This window comes from Nycticebus coucang, chromosome 3 (genome assembly GCF_027406575.1).
Source record: "Nycticebus coucang isolate mNycCou1 chromosome 3, mNycCou1.pri, whole genome shotgun sequence".
Lineage (NCBI taxonomy): Eukaryota > Metazoa > Chordata > Mammalia > Primates > Lorisidae > Nycticebus > Nycticebus coucang.
In genome coordinates this window covers 133,347,975-133,366,733 of record NC_069782.1, presented here as the reverse complement: position 1 = coordinate 133,366,733, position 18,759 = coordinate 133,347,975, and the positions used below count along the sequence as shown (strand labels likewise).

Sequence of the window (18,759 nt, the reverse complement as noted above, 5' to 3'; positions counted from 1 at the left end):
AGTGCCATGAGCCTAATCATAGGACCCATTGTGCCTGGTGAATAAATCAACCCTGAAGTCTCCAGGCAGCACAGGCAGGGCAAAAATGACATGCCTTGGAACTCTAGAATCCAGCTTGAACTGCAACCAAAGGATAAACCAGGAGGAAGAGACGGGGAAGGGAGGGCAGGGAACATAGGGAAAGCCTGCTTTCAAGTCCTTCTGGAACCTGAGACCAGGCATTGCAGCAAGAAGACCTCAGTGTGGGCGGGATCCTCGTGATGATGTTCTGTGTGTTTAAGGCTAAGTCCTCAAGGCCCCACTCCTGACGTCAGCCCTGCTTTACACTATCCACGCTTAGGGACACAGCAAACAAGATTGCAATGAATTTCCTTTTCAGGAGCAGTATAATGTGAAGGGAAAAACATAGAAAACACAAATAAGTATGTATATTCCTACACAGCTCTGCAATTTTTGCAGATTTTCATCATCTATTTTACCCACTGATGTCTGCAGATAAGCATATGAGAGCTGGTTATGATGACAAAAAATTCCATACCTTGAAGTATAAAGTTCCACATGTATGACAAATTCAATGATTTTCATCCTGGTTTAAATCCATCAAGTACCAGCCTCACATCCAGACTCTGAATAATGAAGCGTGAATGTCTTATATGCATAGAGCTCCATATAAAGCGCTGAACATGACGGGTTGCATCAAAATGAATTAGATGATAGCACAGAGTGCCCTGATAGACTCCCTTCCGCTACTTATCACCACGGCAACGAGGGAGATTTTATAGTCAAACAAAGGTCAGGGCAGCCCATCTGCTATGCAAGCCCCTTAATGCCAAGCAGGAGGCAGTCTGATCAATTAGATTCTGAAAATAAGACCCCAGCACAAAGGAACAATATCAAACTAGAACAATTAGATTAATCTCTACTATGCCTGATGACAAGAAATGGGAAAGACTCTTGTAAAAAAAGAAATGTCATGACTGAATAGTCATCCATGGTACACAATGCCATAGTTTATTAATCCATTCATGGGTTGATGTATTCAATACTAAGCTGAAACTAGTAGATTAACAACTAAATGCCTACATGGGATAAAAACACAATTAAATTCAAAAAGAGGTGGGATGGGGTTAGGTAAGTACCCACCTAATGAGTGTATGACACACGGGCTGAGCGAAGGACTCAGCTACAACTGGAACTTTACCTTACAAACATGAAAATGTAACCTAACCATATGTACCCACATATTAATCCAAAATTAAAAGAAAAAAAATATGCAATGAAAGGATTATGCTTTGAATCCAAGGAATCAAGTTTTGAGTTCTCAGCTTGCACAGTGGGAGCCTCTGCTTATTAAAAACAGCCGTAGGAGATGTGGCCTCACGGTTTCCGGGTCTTCCTGCAGGTGGCTATGGTATGGATGTAACCAAGAAAAACAAACGAGATGGCACTGAAGTCACAGAAAGAAGTAAGAGCATCAGAACTTCTCTTATTTATAATTGCTTCATTATAAAAGTAATGCAAATTTGGAAACAATGAATAATTTGTTCATAATTCCACCACGACCACTACATGGTTTAAAACATATGTTCCTCTCCAGCAGTGGTTCTCAACCCAACTGTATTAAAGGGTCACAGCATTAGGAAGGTTGACGCTATTATTATTATTATTTTTTTTTTTTTTTGCAGTTTTTGGCCAGGGTTGGGTTTGAACCCACCACCTCTGGTATACAGGGCTGACGCCCTACTCCTTGAGCCATAGGTGCCACCCTATAAACTCTATTCTTTCCCATATGATGGCTCTTAGTTTAAAATACTTGTAACCAAAATGTGTCCTGCCTTTTCCTCAGGGATGAAAGTCACCATTTTTCATGTCTAATTTTCATAACCAGCATTTTTAATGATAGCATTTTAATAAAATCACCATAGGTTATTGAGCCATCTCCTATTTAGGATACAGGGCAGTGGAAACCTAGATGTATAATATCACAGTTATTGCAGAGGCAGAGTTGAAAGAATACTGATGTCATAGTCAAAATCTACACCGAAAACACATTTATTTTGTGAAACTGCCCAAATGATAGATTCAGACACACTTAAACTGTCCCCCTAGCAACTCTAAGTTTGAGAACTTTTTCACTTAGTCTATGACTTTCGTATATTGCCAATAAAAAAAAAAATTTGGAACTTTAGGTTAGGAAATAAATTATTTTTATGTCTCAAAAAAATCCCAAAGGCCTATACAATGAGAGGGTTAGTGAAAGCTCAAGAACTATTATTCAAATCAAGCTGCCACTTTACTCCGAAAAGCCATTTCCTTTTATGCATTGAATGCTGTTTCTGCTATGTTGATAACCCCATGTTCCTGCTAGAACAACCAAATTAATTAGGAAAACGCAGTGGGAAGGAGGGTGGCGCCAGTGCGGGATGTGTGGCATGGAACGGGAGCCAGTTGCACAGCTGAAAAGGCCACAAGATCCTGCACCATCTTCCTCCACTTTCTCCCCTCGCCACCCTCCCACATGCACCTGTGCACACACACACCCACACACAGGAAGTCTGCTTTTAGGGACCAGTGACCCCAGCTCCTCCTAAGTAGGTCACCCCACCAGAGAAGGAGGAAGTGGTGGTGGTGGCCACAGTCAGAGCACAAAGTGGGCTGTGCTATGGTTTGGGGAATTTCTTACCTCCCTGCAGTCCAGAATGTCTTTTAAAGCCCCTGAAGCTTTGCCCCTGTAGACTCGGCATCACTCGGTTCTTCGTCTCTCTTTGATGTTGCTCAATCTCTGACTTCACCAAGCACCCACTGTCACGCACGATGTCCTTGAAACACTTCCAAATTAATAGAGGACACGGTGAAGTCAGCCAGAGCGCGAGTCCCAGCTCAACTGGGAGACGAGAGGGCCTGGTCCCGCCCCTTCAAGAGACACTGATGCCAAGACAACTCACGTGTCAATCAGTGGTTAACATCTTTTGCTCCCAAAGAGATATGAACTTATCTTCCAGGTACATTAAAGCCCATTGGTTTCTCTCATATTTTCATGTACAGTGAGTGAGTCTTAAAGCACAAGTACTCAAAAATTTAATGTGTTTGGCTTATGGTAGATACTTTGTCAAAACACAGAGATGTCAGTGCATTATGTAAGCTCTCAATTTTTCTTTGTCTTTTTCTAGTTATCACTGAAACAGTAACTACAAGACTTACATCCTTACCACCAAGTAAGTGACTACCTCAGTGGCTTTCTTATAAGTATGTCACATGTGAAGGATCCCACACCTCTGACCTCTTCCATGGGAGCTCAAAAACTATCTTCTCAAATAGTGACATTGACATTAACTTACATGCAACAAAATCCACCCATTTGGAGTATATAGTCCCGTGGTTGTTTTCAGTATTTTCAGAGTCAGTCTGCCATTGCAGCAGCCTCATTTTAGAATGTTTCTATCACTCCCCAAGAAGAAACCTGGTGACCATTAGCAGTCACCCTCCATTTTCCATCCCCTCTCCCCAGATCCTGGAAACCACAAATCTACCTTCTGTCTCTATAGATTTGCCTATTCTAGACACTAAAATATCAGAAATCTTACCCAACCTAGACACAGAGAGGTGGAGGAGGAACCACCAGCCAAGCTTCTGGTTGAGGCCACTTTTTTCCAGGAGGTTCTCAAGTTCAGTAGCTTCTGTAAAAGTGATATGAGCCCCACTGCCACCCAGGAAGCAGCTCCAGGAAGTCTGGCTCACTGGGATGGGGACAGCCCATCAGTGGGGAAGGTTAGAGCACGGTTGGGCTGCCAGGTGGGACACCAGCAACTCAGAGCTGCCCCAACATCCCCTGACACTCGTAGTGGCTGAGTCTGGCACTGACCAGGCCTTTGGAAAAGCCAGCCCAGCCAGGCCCTGGATCGAGGCACTTCATCACGCAGCTGCATCTTCTAATGTTTCAATTTTCCTAATAAACAACTTGCTATAAGGTCAATTAAGTTCACAAACTCATCCTAGAAAAGTGCTCATTGCTGAATATCACTACAGTTGCCTTCTAAATACTCCCCTGGGGAGCCTATGCACTGCTATCAGTGTCTAGTTCACCCTACAAAGCAATTTTGGAATCGTTTTTCTGGAATGGCCATCAGGTTACCTTCGAAGTACTCTCGTTGGCCATCTGGTGACCATAGTGATGTTCAGCAATGAGGTTATGTTGGACTTTTTCTAGAATGAATTCAAAAGCTTAATTGTCTGACTGCGTATATTCCACCCAGAAAACTTTCCTTTTAAATCAGGAACAATATTTACTCCAGATACTTGTATCGAAAACAAACCAACAAAACTGGAGGGTGGCAGCTTGTACCTTACAGTGTGGGTGGGAAAGGGACCCCAAACTAAGGAGGTCCTGGTTAGAAACAAGGGAAGGTTTCTACAGAGAGGCAGATGTTGAGATCTTCCAGCCTGGCTGGACCCTGAAACTGTCACTGTCTTTTGTCTCTGGCAGAAGGGGGGACCAGCAATGGCTATACTAAAACAGGCTCTCTTGGTGGAGGGAGCCGGCTGGAGAAGCAAAGCCTGACCCATGGCAGCAGCGGCTACATCAACTCTGGTAAGTGTCCCCTGGTGTGAGGGTCAGAGGAAGGGCAGATGGACAGGGAGAGAGTGACCGAGGCAGACCTGCAAAGGAGAAAGGGCAGACTCAACCCTGAATCAGGGCATGAAGGAGACAATTCCAATTGCTTGTCACCCAGAGAGTTGTCTAAATGACATATATGCAGGGAGGGTGCGACTTTTAAATTATCAGCATCTGATGCCTACTTACAACAATGGAATCAGTTTTCATTAAGTCCTCCAAATAAATAACTATCATTAATTAAGAAGGCTTCATGGGTAGGTGGATATTTCCCCAGTGGCTCACTCTCTTTAAGCCATCTCTTTTAGAGAAGGATGTGCATGCCTGAGAGTTTACGATTTAAATTAACAGCAACAACAAAAGAAACTTAATCATCAGGTTGCTGGTGACATGTGATGCGATACTGTGCAAGATTCCACTGGGCAAGTATCCAACATAAACCCATTGTTCCCAGTGAAACACTCTTTCAGACTAAAAACAAAGCAAAGAAAACAAGACAAAATGAAAAAAAAGAAAACAGTAAAAAACACCTGCATACCCCCCTGAGGCCATTTAGAAACCCTTGAAGTGAAACTAAAAACTGAGACCTAAGACTTAAGAAGTGCCAGGTTGACCAAGAGAAACTCCCTCACCTGTGCAGGAGGCTTCTGAGCTCGGATTGCCTTCCAGTCCAGGCAGGTCTGCCCTTAAACATCAGGGCCTCAAGAAAGACCCACAGAATCCCTTCCACACCCATGCACTGTGATCTTGTGCATGAAGACAGCCTTGCCTTTCAGCAATCTGCCCAGGAGAGGCAAGGCAATCATTCTACCCCCTTGTTTCTGAGCAGCCAAGGGAATGCTGAGATGGGGCCCCTTCTCTTGTGCTCCCCTGGCCCATCCCTGGGAACAGCCCTTAGTTGTGAGTTGGTCTTTATAGCTGGCTCTCAACTGCCATTTCTCTCATCTCTGCTGAAGCACCATTCAGATTTACGCTCTTCCCCACTTGCAGGTGGGAGCACCCGGGGCAACGCCTCCACCTCCAGTTACAGGAGGGCTCATTCTCCAGCCTCCACTCTGCCCAACTCACCAGGCTCAACCTTTGAGAGGAAAGCTCACATCACCCGCCATGGAACATATGAAGGTATCCGCCCGTGAACTGTTCCTTCCCCAAGTAACTCCACTCATCCTTTGAAGACCCACGTGTCTGCCATCTGGCTTCCTTCCCTGTGTCTGTCCCCACTACTTTCTCCCCATTCCACCTTCATTTCTGTTAGGGAGAGACTCAACTTACACGAAGACTTCACTCATTCATCCACCCCCCTTTATTCATTCATTCATCCATTTAGTCACTTTTTCTTTTTCTTTCTTTCTTCCTTCCTTTTTTTTTTTTTAAGATAGAGTCTCACTCTGTCACCCTGGGTAGTGTGCCGTTGTGTCATCATAGCTCATGGCAACTTCAAACTCTTCACCTCAAGTGATCCTCCTGCCTCAGCCTCCTGAGTAGCTGGGTCTATAAGTGCTCCCCACCATCCTTAGTTAGTTCTATGTTTAGGAGAGATAGGGTCCCACTCTTGCTCAGGCTGGTCTCAAACTCCTGAGCTCAGGTAAACCACCCACCTCAGCCTCCCAGAATACTGGAATTACAGGTGATTTAGTCACTTTTCCAACTAATATTTTATCAACTAATATTTTAGATGGCTCATAGAAAACTATAATGCAGGGTCAAAAAGGATTATCATGTTCAGCTGAGGAAATCAGGGAAGCCTTTGTGGAGGAGGTGACATGGAAGCTGAGGCTTCATGAGTGTAAGATTTTGATGCCCGGAGATGGAGAGATGGGGGTCGTCCAGGCTGTGGGAGCAGCAGTGTAAGCAAGGACAAGCAGGGCTCAAGTGGGAAGTGCAGGGGTGCTTATGTGAGGAGGGTTTGATCGACTCAGATTCAATGGTAGGATAAGTTGTTTGGACTTTATTCTGCCACAGAGATTCTTGAGCAAAATAGACAATCATATGTGAGGTCTAGGACCAGAACTCTAGAAGCCACGTGCAGAAAGAATTGGTGAGAAAAAGCAAAACATGGGGACAAGCTAGAAGGAAATCTAGACCCAAGGAAGGAAATTTAGACTGGGACCAGGCTCTAATAGCAGAGGAGCGGGGCAGGGGATGAAAGGTGTCACCAGGTGGAACTGACTGGCTTGGCCACTGATTAAATGTGAGAAGGAAAAGGAGGCGGTAATTCCCCTGAGGGTTCGAGCACAGGGTGCGCTCATGGTGGTGCCAAGAACCGACCCCAGGTGAGGGCTTCTCCCCTGGGGCGGGCTGGCAGCGGGCAGGAGGGAGGCGGGACTTGAACAGAAACCCAGGTGGAAGTCATTCACAGAGAGGTTAGAAACGTCCAGGACTGAGGGCGTGTGCCCAGGAAGACAGTATCAAAGCAGAAGGAAGCAAAGGAAGACAAAGCTGGGGGAAGAAGGAGCAAGAAGAGTCTGTGAGAGAGGTGCAGAGACCAGAGCATGTGACATCATCCAAGTCAACACAAGACACAAGCTCTCCAGGTCAAAAAGGGGTCGTGGGAGAAGGTACTTGGGTTCCACTGCCAAGGGGCCTGGAGTCCCTGGTTATCAGCAAGAGGCGTTTTAGTGGGAAACCAACAAGCCAGGCAGAGAAGGGGTTGACTGGTGAGTGGAGACAGGGACTGGTTGGTGATGAAGCCCAGGGACACCCAGTGCATGATTAAAGCCAGCTGGGGACTTGTGCAGGGACAAGGCTGCCCTGCCGGTGCTAGAAAGCCCCAAACCCAGGCGAGGTGCAATGCATCACCACCGTGCTCTCTGAGTGGGGCCGCGAACCTTCATTTTAATAGGACAAGCCTCCAAGGTCATAGAGGCCTGGGGCTGGAGGCGAGCTCCCTGCTCAGGGCCAGTTGCCTGCTCTGGCTCTGGTGCAGGGCAAGCCTGCCGGAGAAAGTGCAAAAAGAAAGACCTGAAAACCTTTGCTCCCTTTTGTTCATACTCTGCCTGGTCTATAGTCGATGCATGACCAAGGTGAAGCACACAGCTAAGGCCGTGGTGTGTCATGTTTTAAATCAGGAGTGTCCAACCTGAAGCTGCATGCCGATTTTTGTGAGGACTTTTTTTGCTTATCTGTAGTGTCAGACAGATATCAGAAAAAGTGTGCACGAACCCTTTTTTGCTCATCAGCTTTCATTAGTGTTTATGTATTTACCGTGTGGCCCAAGACAACTCTTTCTCTTCCAAGGTGGGGCAGAAAAGAAAAAAGGTTAAACACCGCTGTTTTAAATCATAAGCCTGGTTCATCAGAGGGCACTCCTCTCTCTTGGAAGCCTTATAGGCCTAAGTGGTCATTTGTCCTAAGTGTCTTATCCCATCTCCAGGGAGCTCCAGTGGCAACTCTTCTCCGGAGTACCCTCGGAAGGAATTCGGTATGTCCTCTCCTTATTTTCCAAAGAAATGGTCAAAGGAGGCACTAGGGAAATGCCTGAGGGAGACAAAGTGGTGGGAACATCTCACGTTAAATGGATTATTTTAAAGGAGGTAGCCCTCTGCTGATTAGTTTTTCTCTTGCTTTTTATCCTGATACATCTTCAGGTGACTGTCAGCCACCTTAACTGCTGTCATAAGCACTTGCTCGTGGCACTACTGAACTGGCAAGCTATTCATACAAGGCTCAGGCTTGGACAGATAGGCTCCTAAGCCCCAGAAATAATAATTGTAGCATCTTCTTTCCATAAGATGTACAGAGACCTCCTAGCAAGAGGAGCTATGGGGAAAACTCACAAATGCCAACCATCCCAGCACCTCCGTGGTCACTCACTGCAAAGGGGCACGCGTGTGAACCCCTAGACTGTCTCTTCACTTGGCCTTAAGTCTCTTGGAATCTGATTGCGCATATGAATTGATGATATGATCATTGATTATACAGTGATTATAATTTTATTTACTTACAGTGGAAAAACCAAAGCAGTCTCTAATAACAAATTAAAAGGGAGATTTGGGAGCCTTTGACATATTTGATCAGTGTAGTTCAGCCAGTCCAAATAGATCATGCTTCCAAAAATCTTATCTTGGTTAACTTAATAACTCTAAACGTTAGCTAACTTAACATTCATTTAGCTAATTTCACATCCTAAAGGAGTGAGAGAATTGCAAAATATTCTCTGCCCTTTAACGAAGTGGTTATCATTTATAAAGCACCTGACATAGATTAGCTACCCTGTACAAATAACCTCTCCCCAAATACATCTACCTGTATTCAGCACAGAGCCTCCTACCCTTGCCTAAGATTGCATTTCTTTTTCAGCATCTTCTTCAACGAGAGGACGGAGCCAAACACGAGGTGAGCGCTATCCCTGAGTCCAGTTCAATTCACTCAACAAATGTTTTCTGAGTAGCTAATGCATGTCCAGCCTTGAGCCAGGGAATGTGAGGATGCTTCCTGCCCTGGAGGAGCTTAGAGTATCTTGGGAATCTTCTACTGGCTCTACCAGGATAGGAAGGGTAGCTTTTGACAACAACCTAACAAGGGTGTAGAGGCAGGAGTCACTTATAGTGTGTCCTAGATTATCTGAAGATAGAGACATCTGGTTTCACTTCTAGTCTTGTAGTTGACTTTCTCAAGGTGTGCTTTAATTACCTTTACACATCAAAAGACGAGCAAACTCCTCTCTCTCTCTCTCTTTCTTTCTTTTTTTTTTTTTTTTTCAAATTATTCCTGGGCTCACAGGTCCTCCTGACAGTTTTGTAATCACCTCATCTGGACAAGGATACAGGAGATAGATGTGGTCCTGGGAGAAGCTGCCCTTGCTGAGCTCTGGGCGGGGTAGTAGGGGCAGTGAGTCAGGGCTATGCTGCATACAGAATCCTTCAGAGGTCACAGGGAACCTACACTATCAAGGAGCCTTGCCCTTATAACTTGAAAGTCAGGAGTATACCAACCACCCACGACTTTAGGCTGGTAGTCGAAAGATGCCTGTTCTTCACCTGAAGCTAACTATTAGTGTTAAACCACCAACTTCCTGCCCTTCTCATTTCTGAAGAGGCCAAGTAAACACTATGGGCTTTAGGATTCTCTTAACAATGCCTGAGAGACCATGGAGGCAGGAAAGAAGTTTGGTTCTGGCCATTATGAAATGGACACAGGAAAAGGGTGGGTTACTGCTGATTGTACTGGGACGTCTCCATCTTCCTGGGGGCTGTGCAGTTGGCAGATTGGGGTGTGGAGAGGGGTCACCCCTTTTTAAGCAGCACTCATTGTGGGCACACCTAGAGTTCCTTTCCCAGGACTCGGAAATCCCAGAGCAGCTCAGAGCTCAGTGTCAGGGACTGGGATCCAAGCTCCTTCATTCACGGTCTTATTCCTCTCTTCCCTGTACAGAGAGCGAAATTCGAGTCCGGCTGCAGAGTGCGTCCCCATCCACCCGGTGTAAGTGGTCACTACATTGCTGAAAAGAAAGGATCCAGGAGTCCGGAGCTAATACTGTCTGTGTGTGTATGAGTGTGTGTGTGTGTATGTGTGTGTATGTGTGTGTGTGCGTATGTGTGTATGTGTGTGTGTATGTGTGTGTATGTATGTGTGTGTATGTGTATGTATGTGTGTGTATGTGTATGTATGTGTGTGTATGTATGTATGTGTGTATGTGTGTATGTGTATGTGTGTATGTATATGTCTGTGTATGTATGCGTGTGTATGTGTGTGTATGTGTGTGTATGTGTGTATGTGTGTGTATGTATGTGTGGGTGTGTGTGTGTGTGTGTGTATGTGTGTGTGTATGTGTGTGTGTATGTGTGTGTGTGTATGTATGTGTGTGTATGTGTGTGTATGTATGTGTGTGTATGTGTGTATGTGTATGTGTGTATGTGTATGTATGTGTGTGTATGTGTATGTATGTGTGTGTATGTGTATGTATGTGTATGTATGTATGTGTGTATGTGTATGTGTGTGCGTATGTGTATGTGTGTATGTATGTATGTGTGTATGTGTGTGTGTATGTATGCGTGTGTATGTGTATGTGTGTGTATGTGTGTGTATGTGTATGTGTGGGTATGTGTGTATGTGTGTGTATGTGTGTATGTGTGTGTGTATGTGTGTGTATGTATGTATGTGTGTATGTATGTATATGTGTGTGTGTGTCTGTGTGTGTATGTGTGTATGTATGTGTGTGTGTGTACATGTTATGTGCATGCACTCAATCACAAAACATCTTTCAGGGCCTTCTGTGAGTCAGCAGGGCTGGGTACCGGATTAAGTTGCTGCTTTGCTGCTAGTAGGAAAATGAAAAGTCAACCAACTGTCCCCACTCAGCACAGTAAAGGAGCACAGAAGGGCGTCCCCATAGCAGGGATGAGCCACATCTGAGGAACAGTTCAGGAGGGGACACGATGGGATAGTTATAATTAGAGAAGGGGCAGAAGTAGAATATAGGAGTCTGAACTTGACCTCCAATGTCAGAGACTCCCCAGGTCCTGTCCACGGAGGAGGTTAGACTCCCATTGTTCTTGTTAGAGGTTATTTGACAGGAGTTTGAAATGAGCTCAGCTTTCAGGGCAGGAGCCAAGGAATAGGAGGAGAAAGAGCAGGGCCGTATCAGGAGAGCTCAGCCAGGGGGCCTGGGACCTGACTCCAGGCCTGATACTTTCTGCCAGGTCCCTCCAGGCACAGGGGTGCTAAGCCCCTAGGGTGGAGCTTTGGAGGGAGAGGGAGCTCCGGCACATGTCGTTTGCACGTCCATCCATCTCCTCTTCCCCGCTGCCCCTGCACGATGCCTCCCTCCTCTCTGTTACACAGGGAGCTTGCTCCACTAGTTCACCTTGTGACAAGTTGGGTCAGCCAACACACTTGAAAGTAAATCACATATGAAGGCGGCATAATGTTATGGGCTACAAGTTCCTTTTCATGGTCCCGAACGCACAAGGTCAAGGACCCGACATCATAGGCATCTGGCACCAGGAATGAGACTACTGTCAGACCTTTCGTTTCAAGGGACCTCGTTCCCTAACTGCCTAATCCTGGACAGCAGTGTCTTCCAGCCACAGAACCATTCCTGTGTTGTCTGATGAGGGCTAATTAGGGCATACCTCTCAAGGACTTTGACCACCTTGTGAGAGGCACTGGATTTATGAGGCTGTTAATATGACAAAATGCCAAGCTGACAAGTGCTATACATTGGCAAAATGCAAATGTTATATAACTAAATCAAAGTGCCCCAGTGTAAAGCAGATGCTTTGAATGGCTACAGATGTTCCCCCACCTTCAGATAAACTCAGGAAAGAAGGCTTGGCCTAACACAAAAGTCTCTGGATTCTTTCACAGGGACAGAATTGGATGATGTTAAGCGTTTGCTCAAGGGGAGTCGATCAGCCAGTGTGAGCCCCACTCGGAATTCCTCCAACACACTCCCCATCCCCAAGAAAGGCACTGTGGAGACCAAAACAGTGACAGAGACAGTGAGTTCCCAGTCCGGTAAGTCCCACAACCCCAGGCTGCCGTGGAGGGCAGGGAGCAAGGTGGCAGACCTATCCAGCCCTAACCCCAGAGTTTCTGTCCCAGGTGAATGTGTTGACCAGGCTCCCCAAATGAAGAATATTGGAGAAAGTCATTGTGTTTTTGAATATTGTATTTTCGCTCAATGAATATTTATTTATCAGATGCGTCCTCTGTGCCAAGCATAAGCTCTGAAGAAAAGCAATGGGTCTGGGAGACATAGTTAGTGCCCTGTGAACGTGAGGGTCCCTGGGGGAGGTTAGAAAACCAAGAGGTCCTAGTCAAGTAGGATGAGTGCTGTTCAGTGCCCATGTATCAAGTAGGAGGCAGGAAGGTGGACTGGCTGAGCACTGGAAGCACATGAGGGAGGAATCCGGGTCTGCTAGGGTGGGAAGCTTCCCTCTCCTCACTCCTGGAGAAACTCCTTGTTGTTTTCCACTCTGAAAGCAAAACCTCAGGGTCCCCCCTGACCTACATGGGTAGCTCCCTCTCATAAGATAAACAGGCATCAGGTTGGAGGAAGCGTGAGAATCCCCTCTCTGGGACACAGTGCTCCTTGTGTTTGGCTGTTCACGGAGAGAAGGCTGCCATCTGTGCTGCGTGGCCTCAGACCTAAGGGCTCCCCTCCCTCGGCATGCACCCAACACTTGCCATGGTGCCTGGGTTTCCACTGGAAGAGATTCACTTTGGAGTCTCACTTGTTACTCCTGAGAGAGCTGCTCTCAGCCCCCTTGAAGATGGAGGAGTGAGCACCTGGCTGAGGGGGACACCCACTGGTGGGACAGCCGAGAGGTGGGCAGATGAGTTAGAGGAGAAGTGAGTGAACCCCAGGGCAAAGTTTAGCCACTTTTAATTTCACCAAGATCCAGCAAATGTTTCTAATCCAAGAGAGCAAGTTTTCTGTAGTTCTGAGATTCTAGACAGAGCTGTCCCTGATTGCCCTGACAAAGAGTTCATGAGAAGTGGGACTTTCAGTGCTCAAACCAGGAAAGTCCTAGCAAACAGAGGTGACTAGGTTTCCCCATCAGGGACGTGCAGGCAGGATGTCTCTCACTGGGCCCTGTCTGTGCATCTGTTCCCAGTGTCAGGCACCTATGACACAACGATCCTGGACGCCAACCTTCCATCCCACGTGTGGTCCTCCACCCTGCCTGCGGGGTCCTCCATGGGGACATATCACAACAACATGACATCCCAGAGCTCGTCCCTCCTCAACACCAATGCCTACTCTACAGGCTCAGGTACGTGGCAGGCAGCCCATGCCCCTCTCTGCCCCAAACTCAGCTTACCTTTACCCTGGAGTGGGTGACCACCTGGAGTGCTTGCCGTCCCGGGGCTTTCTGAGAGGCTTTCTGTGGGCGAGCATCCCAGGAGTCTTCCACTAGAACTTCATTTCAACTAAATCTAGGAGGTATTTCTCCAGGTGGTCCCCTCTAAAAAGAATGCATAGCACAGTGCATCCAGGAGAAATAGAAGAAAAAAATCACTGAAAATGGATGGATCTAGTTTTACTCCATGTGAGCTGACTTACTTGAGCAAATCCTTTAACTTCTCTGAGCGACCTTCTTTGTAAAGTGGGGTCACTAATAAGAGAGTGCTTAGTCTCTTTGGCTGGACCCATTGTCCACTCCAGGTCTGACCGATCTGAGATCACCTGCTGGCTGTGACCCCAGGCACACCACACGCTAATGTTTGGTTCTCTGCTGCAAGGCAAGAGCCTAAGCTTTTCTTAAAACCAAAAATTGACTACAACCCAATCTTAGCATTTCCTCCTATGCTTCCGTAGCATCTGATTTTCCGCCCCTGTTCTGGGCCGGGTGCCCCTCTCACCAGCCTCCTTCCCCACTCTGCAGTTTTTGGAGTTCCCAATAACATGGCATCCTGCTCGCCCACCCTGCACCCTGGACTCAGCACCAGCTCTTCAGGTCAGTGTCACCGTCTTGTGTCACCTTTTCTAGGCCGTTTGCTTGAAAATATCAGGATGGTCTCTCAGGGTGAGGAAAATGGAATGGTTTCTGAGGAGACATCCTTTCTGCCCAAGAGCACAAAGGACTTTCCTCCATGCACACTGCAGCCCAGAAGCAGAGGCCCCGGGCTGCATTTGGAAGGCAAAAGACACAAAGGCCACCCTCAAACACAGAGAGAACTCAGTTCCCAGGGGAAAGTTCTAAGACAAGGGCACCTGAGCCCGCACCAATGTGTACATTCCCGCTGGTGCAATGGAAGAAAAGGGGTTAAATGAGTCATACTTTGGGACATTTTCAGGGTGAAAAGCATTGTTAACTTAAAAGGCTCTTATTTCAGATCTTTTTATAAACAAGTTCATTGTTTTATAAACAAGTTCTTTCAGATCTTTTTATGAACATGGTATTGGGGTAACTACACTAGAGGTAAATAGTGTTACTGCCCATCTTCCAACGCAAACACATGATGGTAGCTATTCACTATGAGTCTATACATGTCATAGAGCATATATGTAAATAAGTTGCCAGCCCACGTCTTTCTTTTTTTAAGGAATCTATCTTCTCCCTGTGCTATTGTGTCTAATAATCACAAGGATCTGGGCCTTCTTTATTTTCTCAGCTGATATAGCTTCAAATGCAAAGTTAATGTTCAGATTTTCAACACCTGCCTCCAGTTGACTAGAATCCCACCAAACCCAGAAGATGTTGGCTTCGTGCTTTTATTTCTTCCATCTTTGCTATTTTGCTTTGCAATGTCCTGACTGACCAGGCTCTGAGGGAAGGTGGGCTGATACTATACCTATGATCTAGTCCCCAGATTCTAGACAGGATGAAATAATAGAAGCTGCTGACTAGGGAGGAATGAACTTCTGCACATTGTTAAAGACAAGCAAGCAATCGTATATACAAAGAGCCTTCAAAATCATGGTGGATGCTGGACACGGTAGCTCAAGCCTGTAATCCTAACACTTTGGAAGGCTGAGGCGGATGGATTGCTTGAGCTCAGGAGTTCAAGACCAGCCTGAGCAACAGCAACACCCTATCTAAAAAACTAGCTGGGCATTATGGTGGGTGCCTGTAGTCCCTGCTACTTGGGAAGTTAAGGCAAGAGGAACACTTGAGCCCAGGAGTTTGAGGTTGCTGTGAGCTGTGACAATACCATGGCACTCTACCAAGGGCGACAAAATGAGACTCTGTCTCAAAAAAAAAAAAAAATCATGGTGGAGGTGAGGGGAGTTTTATGTGCTTGAGTCCAAGAAGAAAGGGTTAAGGAAAAGTAGGAGTCAGCCAAGGTAATGCCTCTCAGCCCCCGTGTGTCCCTATCCAAAGCCCACAGTGCCACCCAGGTGCCACCCGGAACTGGGAGCCTGGGATGTTTTTAAATTTTGAGAGAGATGGCCACATCAGTCAGACTCTGTATGAAGTATTTCTTTTAAGTTAGTAACTTTTAGTCTGGGGTAGAAAGGTGGGGGCATTAAAAAATTTACTATGTCACTAAGAGTGTGGGAACAGAGGAAATTGGGGAACCTCTGTCATCTGTGAGGGCCTTTATCATGGTTTGGAGACTCCAAGGTCTGCTCTAAGCCAAGGGACATTCTTTGTACAACCTGTGCTCACCATCCTCGATTGCTTTCACAGTATTTGGCATGCAGAACAATCTGGCCCCCAGCTCATCTGCCCTGTCCCATGGCACAGCCACCATGTCCACAGGTTGGTAGCCTGGGTTTGGAGCTTAGGGGCTGGGAAGGGACATCTCTTTACAGCTACAGCTGACAATATATATCCTTTTTCAGCAACTGAATTAGAAGGACCTGAAAACCAATCAACCCTTTCCACCAAAGAAATAGCACCTCCTACTCCCCCTTAGACATGCCAGCTTTGATCATTTGCTGGCTCAGAACACGAATCAGACACATAGGGAGGCTACACTGTCAACAGCATCTGCACCTTGGGGGAGGGCACCTGTGTGTCTCTCACAGTGGAACTGGTTAGCTTGGGGGGTCTTACCAGCTCCCTACTACTGTCCTTGCCAGCCTACTGTCACTGCGAATCAATCAACTTCTTAGTTTTACAGTGCAACCCCCCAACCCCCAGGTCATAGCCACTGTGCAAATCTGGGAAGGGGGGAACACAGAGACCCAGGTCTCAGCCTTTGCCCTTAACTTGCCTACTGTTTAGTTGGAGTAGAACGTCTGATATGCCTGAGACAGTAGGGTTGGAGAGGCTGTAAAACAGCAGGGATTCAGTGGTACATTGTGCAGTGCAAAGCAGAATTAAGGGCTGTTGGGGATTCAGACGGGAGGGGATGGTGTGAGAGCCTAGGAGGACTTCCTGGAGGTGACCTTTGGAATGGTCCTAAGAGGATAAGAAGGATTATGCCCAAGAACATTCCATCTAAACCCTCCTTTCCACTTCTCTCTGCCTGGGCTGGTCCTACTGAGCTGCAGGACCCCACCTGTGCTGGCCCAGCCCCTCACTGCTTCCTTTGTCACAGCAGCTACCTATGGTGTGAAGAAAAACATGCCCCAGAGCCCTGCTGCCGTGAACACCTCGAACACAGGCATGTCCACCTCTGCTGGTGAGTGCTGCTCCCCACTGTGGGGAGAATTACTCTGCCCTGACACACAGTATATTAGAAGAGGGAACAGGGCTCAGTGCCTGTAGCTCAGTGGTTACAGCACCAGCCACATGCTGGCAGGTTTCAGCCCAGCCTGGGCCAGCTAGAACAATGACAACTGCAACAAAAAATAGCCGGGCATTGTGGTGAGTGCCTGTAATCCCAGCTACTTGGGAGGCTGAGGCAAGAGAATCCAATTGCTTAAGCCCAAGAGTTTGAAGTTGCTATGAGCTGCGACGCCACAGCACTCTACTCAGGGCGACAGCTTGAGACTCTGTCTCAAAAAAAAAAAAGAAGAGGGAACCGGACCCGGGGTGGTCTTAGGTTCATAAATGCAACTCACCTCAAGGTCTCTCAGATGTTTCTGTGAGTGAACAGAGTTGAGTGTCTCCCAATTTGCCTTAGCCTTCCTGTCCAAGAATGGCAGGAAGCTCCACCGTCCACACCTGCCTGGGGTCATGCACTTGCACTCCAACCACCACCCTTGTTTGGAAGCCCTTGGCCTTCACCAGTTACACATTACCTGTCACAGGAGCCAGGGAGCTCCTCAGAAGCTTTCAGCTCCCCCCTTCCTTTCTATAGAATCTAAATGACTTGGCCCACAGTGTCACCACACAATGTGTCCCCAAACAGTGAGCTAGTTCCTCCATTGCTCTGATCCTGTTGTGTTTTCCTTCCATTCAACAATTCATTTATTCAAAAAGTATTTGCTGAGTGCCCACTTTGTATCACATGGACACTGTTCTAAGTGCGGGGTGGACAGCAGTGAGCAAGACGGGTGACACACCAGTGGGGAATGCAGATGACAAACATGGAGATAAAGGATAAAGATAATTATGGGAAATGACAGACTGTTTAAGGAAAGCAGTGATGAGGTGCTGGAGATGGGAACGTGTATACAGTCTGGGGTGCTTTTAGTGGGTGATCAGGAAAAGCCTCCCAAGAAGGTAGTAACCCATGAGACCTGAAGGATAGAAATTAACCTACCAAAGCAGTTAAAGAAGGACCTGCCCAACAAGGGGGACTTTTTCCCACTCCATAAAGACTTATAATCTCCAGGTAGGGAGACAGCCCTAGGGCCCAGCCACCCAGGGAGGGTGACAATGACCCAACCTCTGAGAGCCAGGCAGGGAGGGTGGCCCGGATCTCCAGGATGCTTCATAAGAACCGCGCAGTCAGTGAGAACAGGAGACCCACGGATGTACCTGCTATTCTGCCTTCCCTCCCCCCCCTCACCTTTCTCCTTCCTCCTCTGATCATATTTTCCTTCCCGGCATCTTTTCCTTCCCCCTCACCCACTCTTTTCCTCCCCAGCCTGCACCACAAGTGTCCAGAGTGATGATTTCTTGCACAAGGATTGTAAGTTCCTGATCTTGGAGAAGGACAATGTGCCTGCCAAGAAGGAGATGGAGCTGCTGATCATGAGCAAGGACAGCGGGAAGGTCTTCACTGCTTCCCCTGCCAGCGTCGCCGCAAGTATGTCAGAGCCCTTGTGACTCCAGTTTCAGAAGGAAAGCAAATAGTGTAGGAGACCAAATGTCCTAGCAAGCTGGTTTGAGACATTTAATCACAAAACCACAGCCATCCCATTCTAATGAAAAATGACTACCTGAATAGGGTGTTGCAAGGTCTGCCTTGAATGCAGATGAGCCAGAAAAATTCAGCAAAGAGTTCCCAGAGGGGTCTTTTGGGCAGCAGCAAGTCTAACTACAAACATAGATCAGGGAAATTAACCCCAGGAAAGCTCCACCCTCTGCTGACCTTGACCTTGGGAGGTGGGAGAGGGAAAAAGGTTGTTGGGGAGAGGATATATCAGATTATAATGGGTTCTATGCACAGCTTCTTTTTCAGAAGACACCCTCAAAAAAGAAAAGCAAGCTGCCTACAATGCTGACTCCCACCTAAAAGCTGAAGCTAATGGTGAGAACAAATACGATCCATGTTACTCTTGACTTCAGCCAAGCCACATTTCATTTCTTTGTCTTCTGAGACCCTGCTACTCAGAATGTGGCTGTGGACCAGCGGCATAGGCAGCACCTGGGTGTGTGTTAGAAATGCAGCATCCCAGGCTCCAGTGCAGACCTGCT

General features: G+C 47.0%; 1 protein-coding gene across 3 annotated transcripts in view; it reads left to right on the top strand.

Annotated features, from left to right (window-relative positions):
* COL17A1 (collagen type XVII alpha 1 chain) overlaps positions 1–18,759 on the top strand; it is a 49,125-nt gene that overhangs the window by 3,691 nt on the left and 26,675 nt on the right. Inside the window, exons 2-15 of one of the 3 annotated variants that reach the window (XM_053583161.1) lie at positions 1,403–1,465; positions 3,171–3,215; positions 4,484–4,588; positions 5,603–5,734; positions 7,986–8,033; positions 8,912–8,947; positions 9,986–10,033; positions 11,921–12,070; positions 13,174–13,332; positions 13,945–14,016; positions 15,694–15,765; positions 16,553–16,633; positions 17,987–18,148; positions 18,512–18,592. In XM_053583161.1, coding sequence (XP_053439136.1) covers positions 1,414–1,465; positions 3,171–3,215; positions 4,484–4,588; positions 5,603–5,734; positions 7,986–8,033; positions 8,912–8,947; positions 9,986–10,033; positions 11,921–12,070; positions 13,174–13,332; positions 13,945–14,016; positions 15,694–15,765; positions 16,553–16,633; positions 17,987–18,148; positions 18,512–18,592 — 1,243 coding nt within the window. In that variant the 5' untranslated portion in view covers positions 1,403–1,413. Of the gene's footprint in view, positions 1–1,402; positions 1,466–3,170; positions 3,216–4,483; positions 4,589–5,602; positions 5,735–6,057; positions 7,147–7,985; positions 8,034–8,911; positions 8,948–9,985; positions 10,034–11,920; positions 12,071–13,173; positions 13,333–13,944; positions 14,017–15,693; positions 15,766–16,549; positions 16,634–17,986; positions 18,149–18,511; positions 18,593–18,759 lie in introns of those variants that run through there. The other 2 variants (XM_053583160.1, XM_053583162.1) reach the window with 2 other exon arrangements.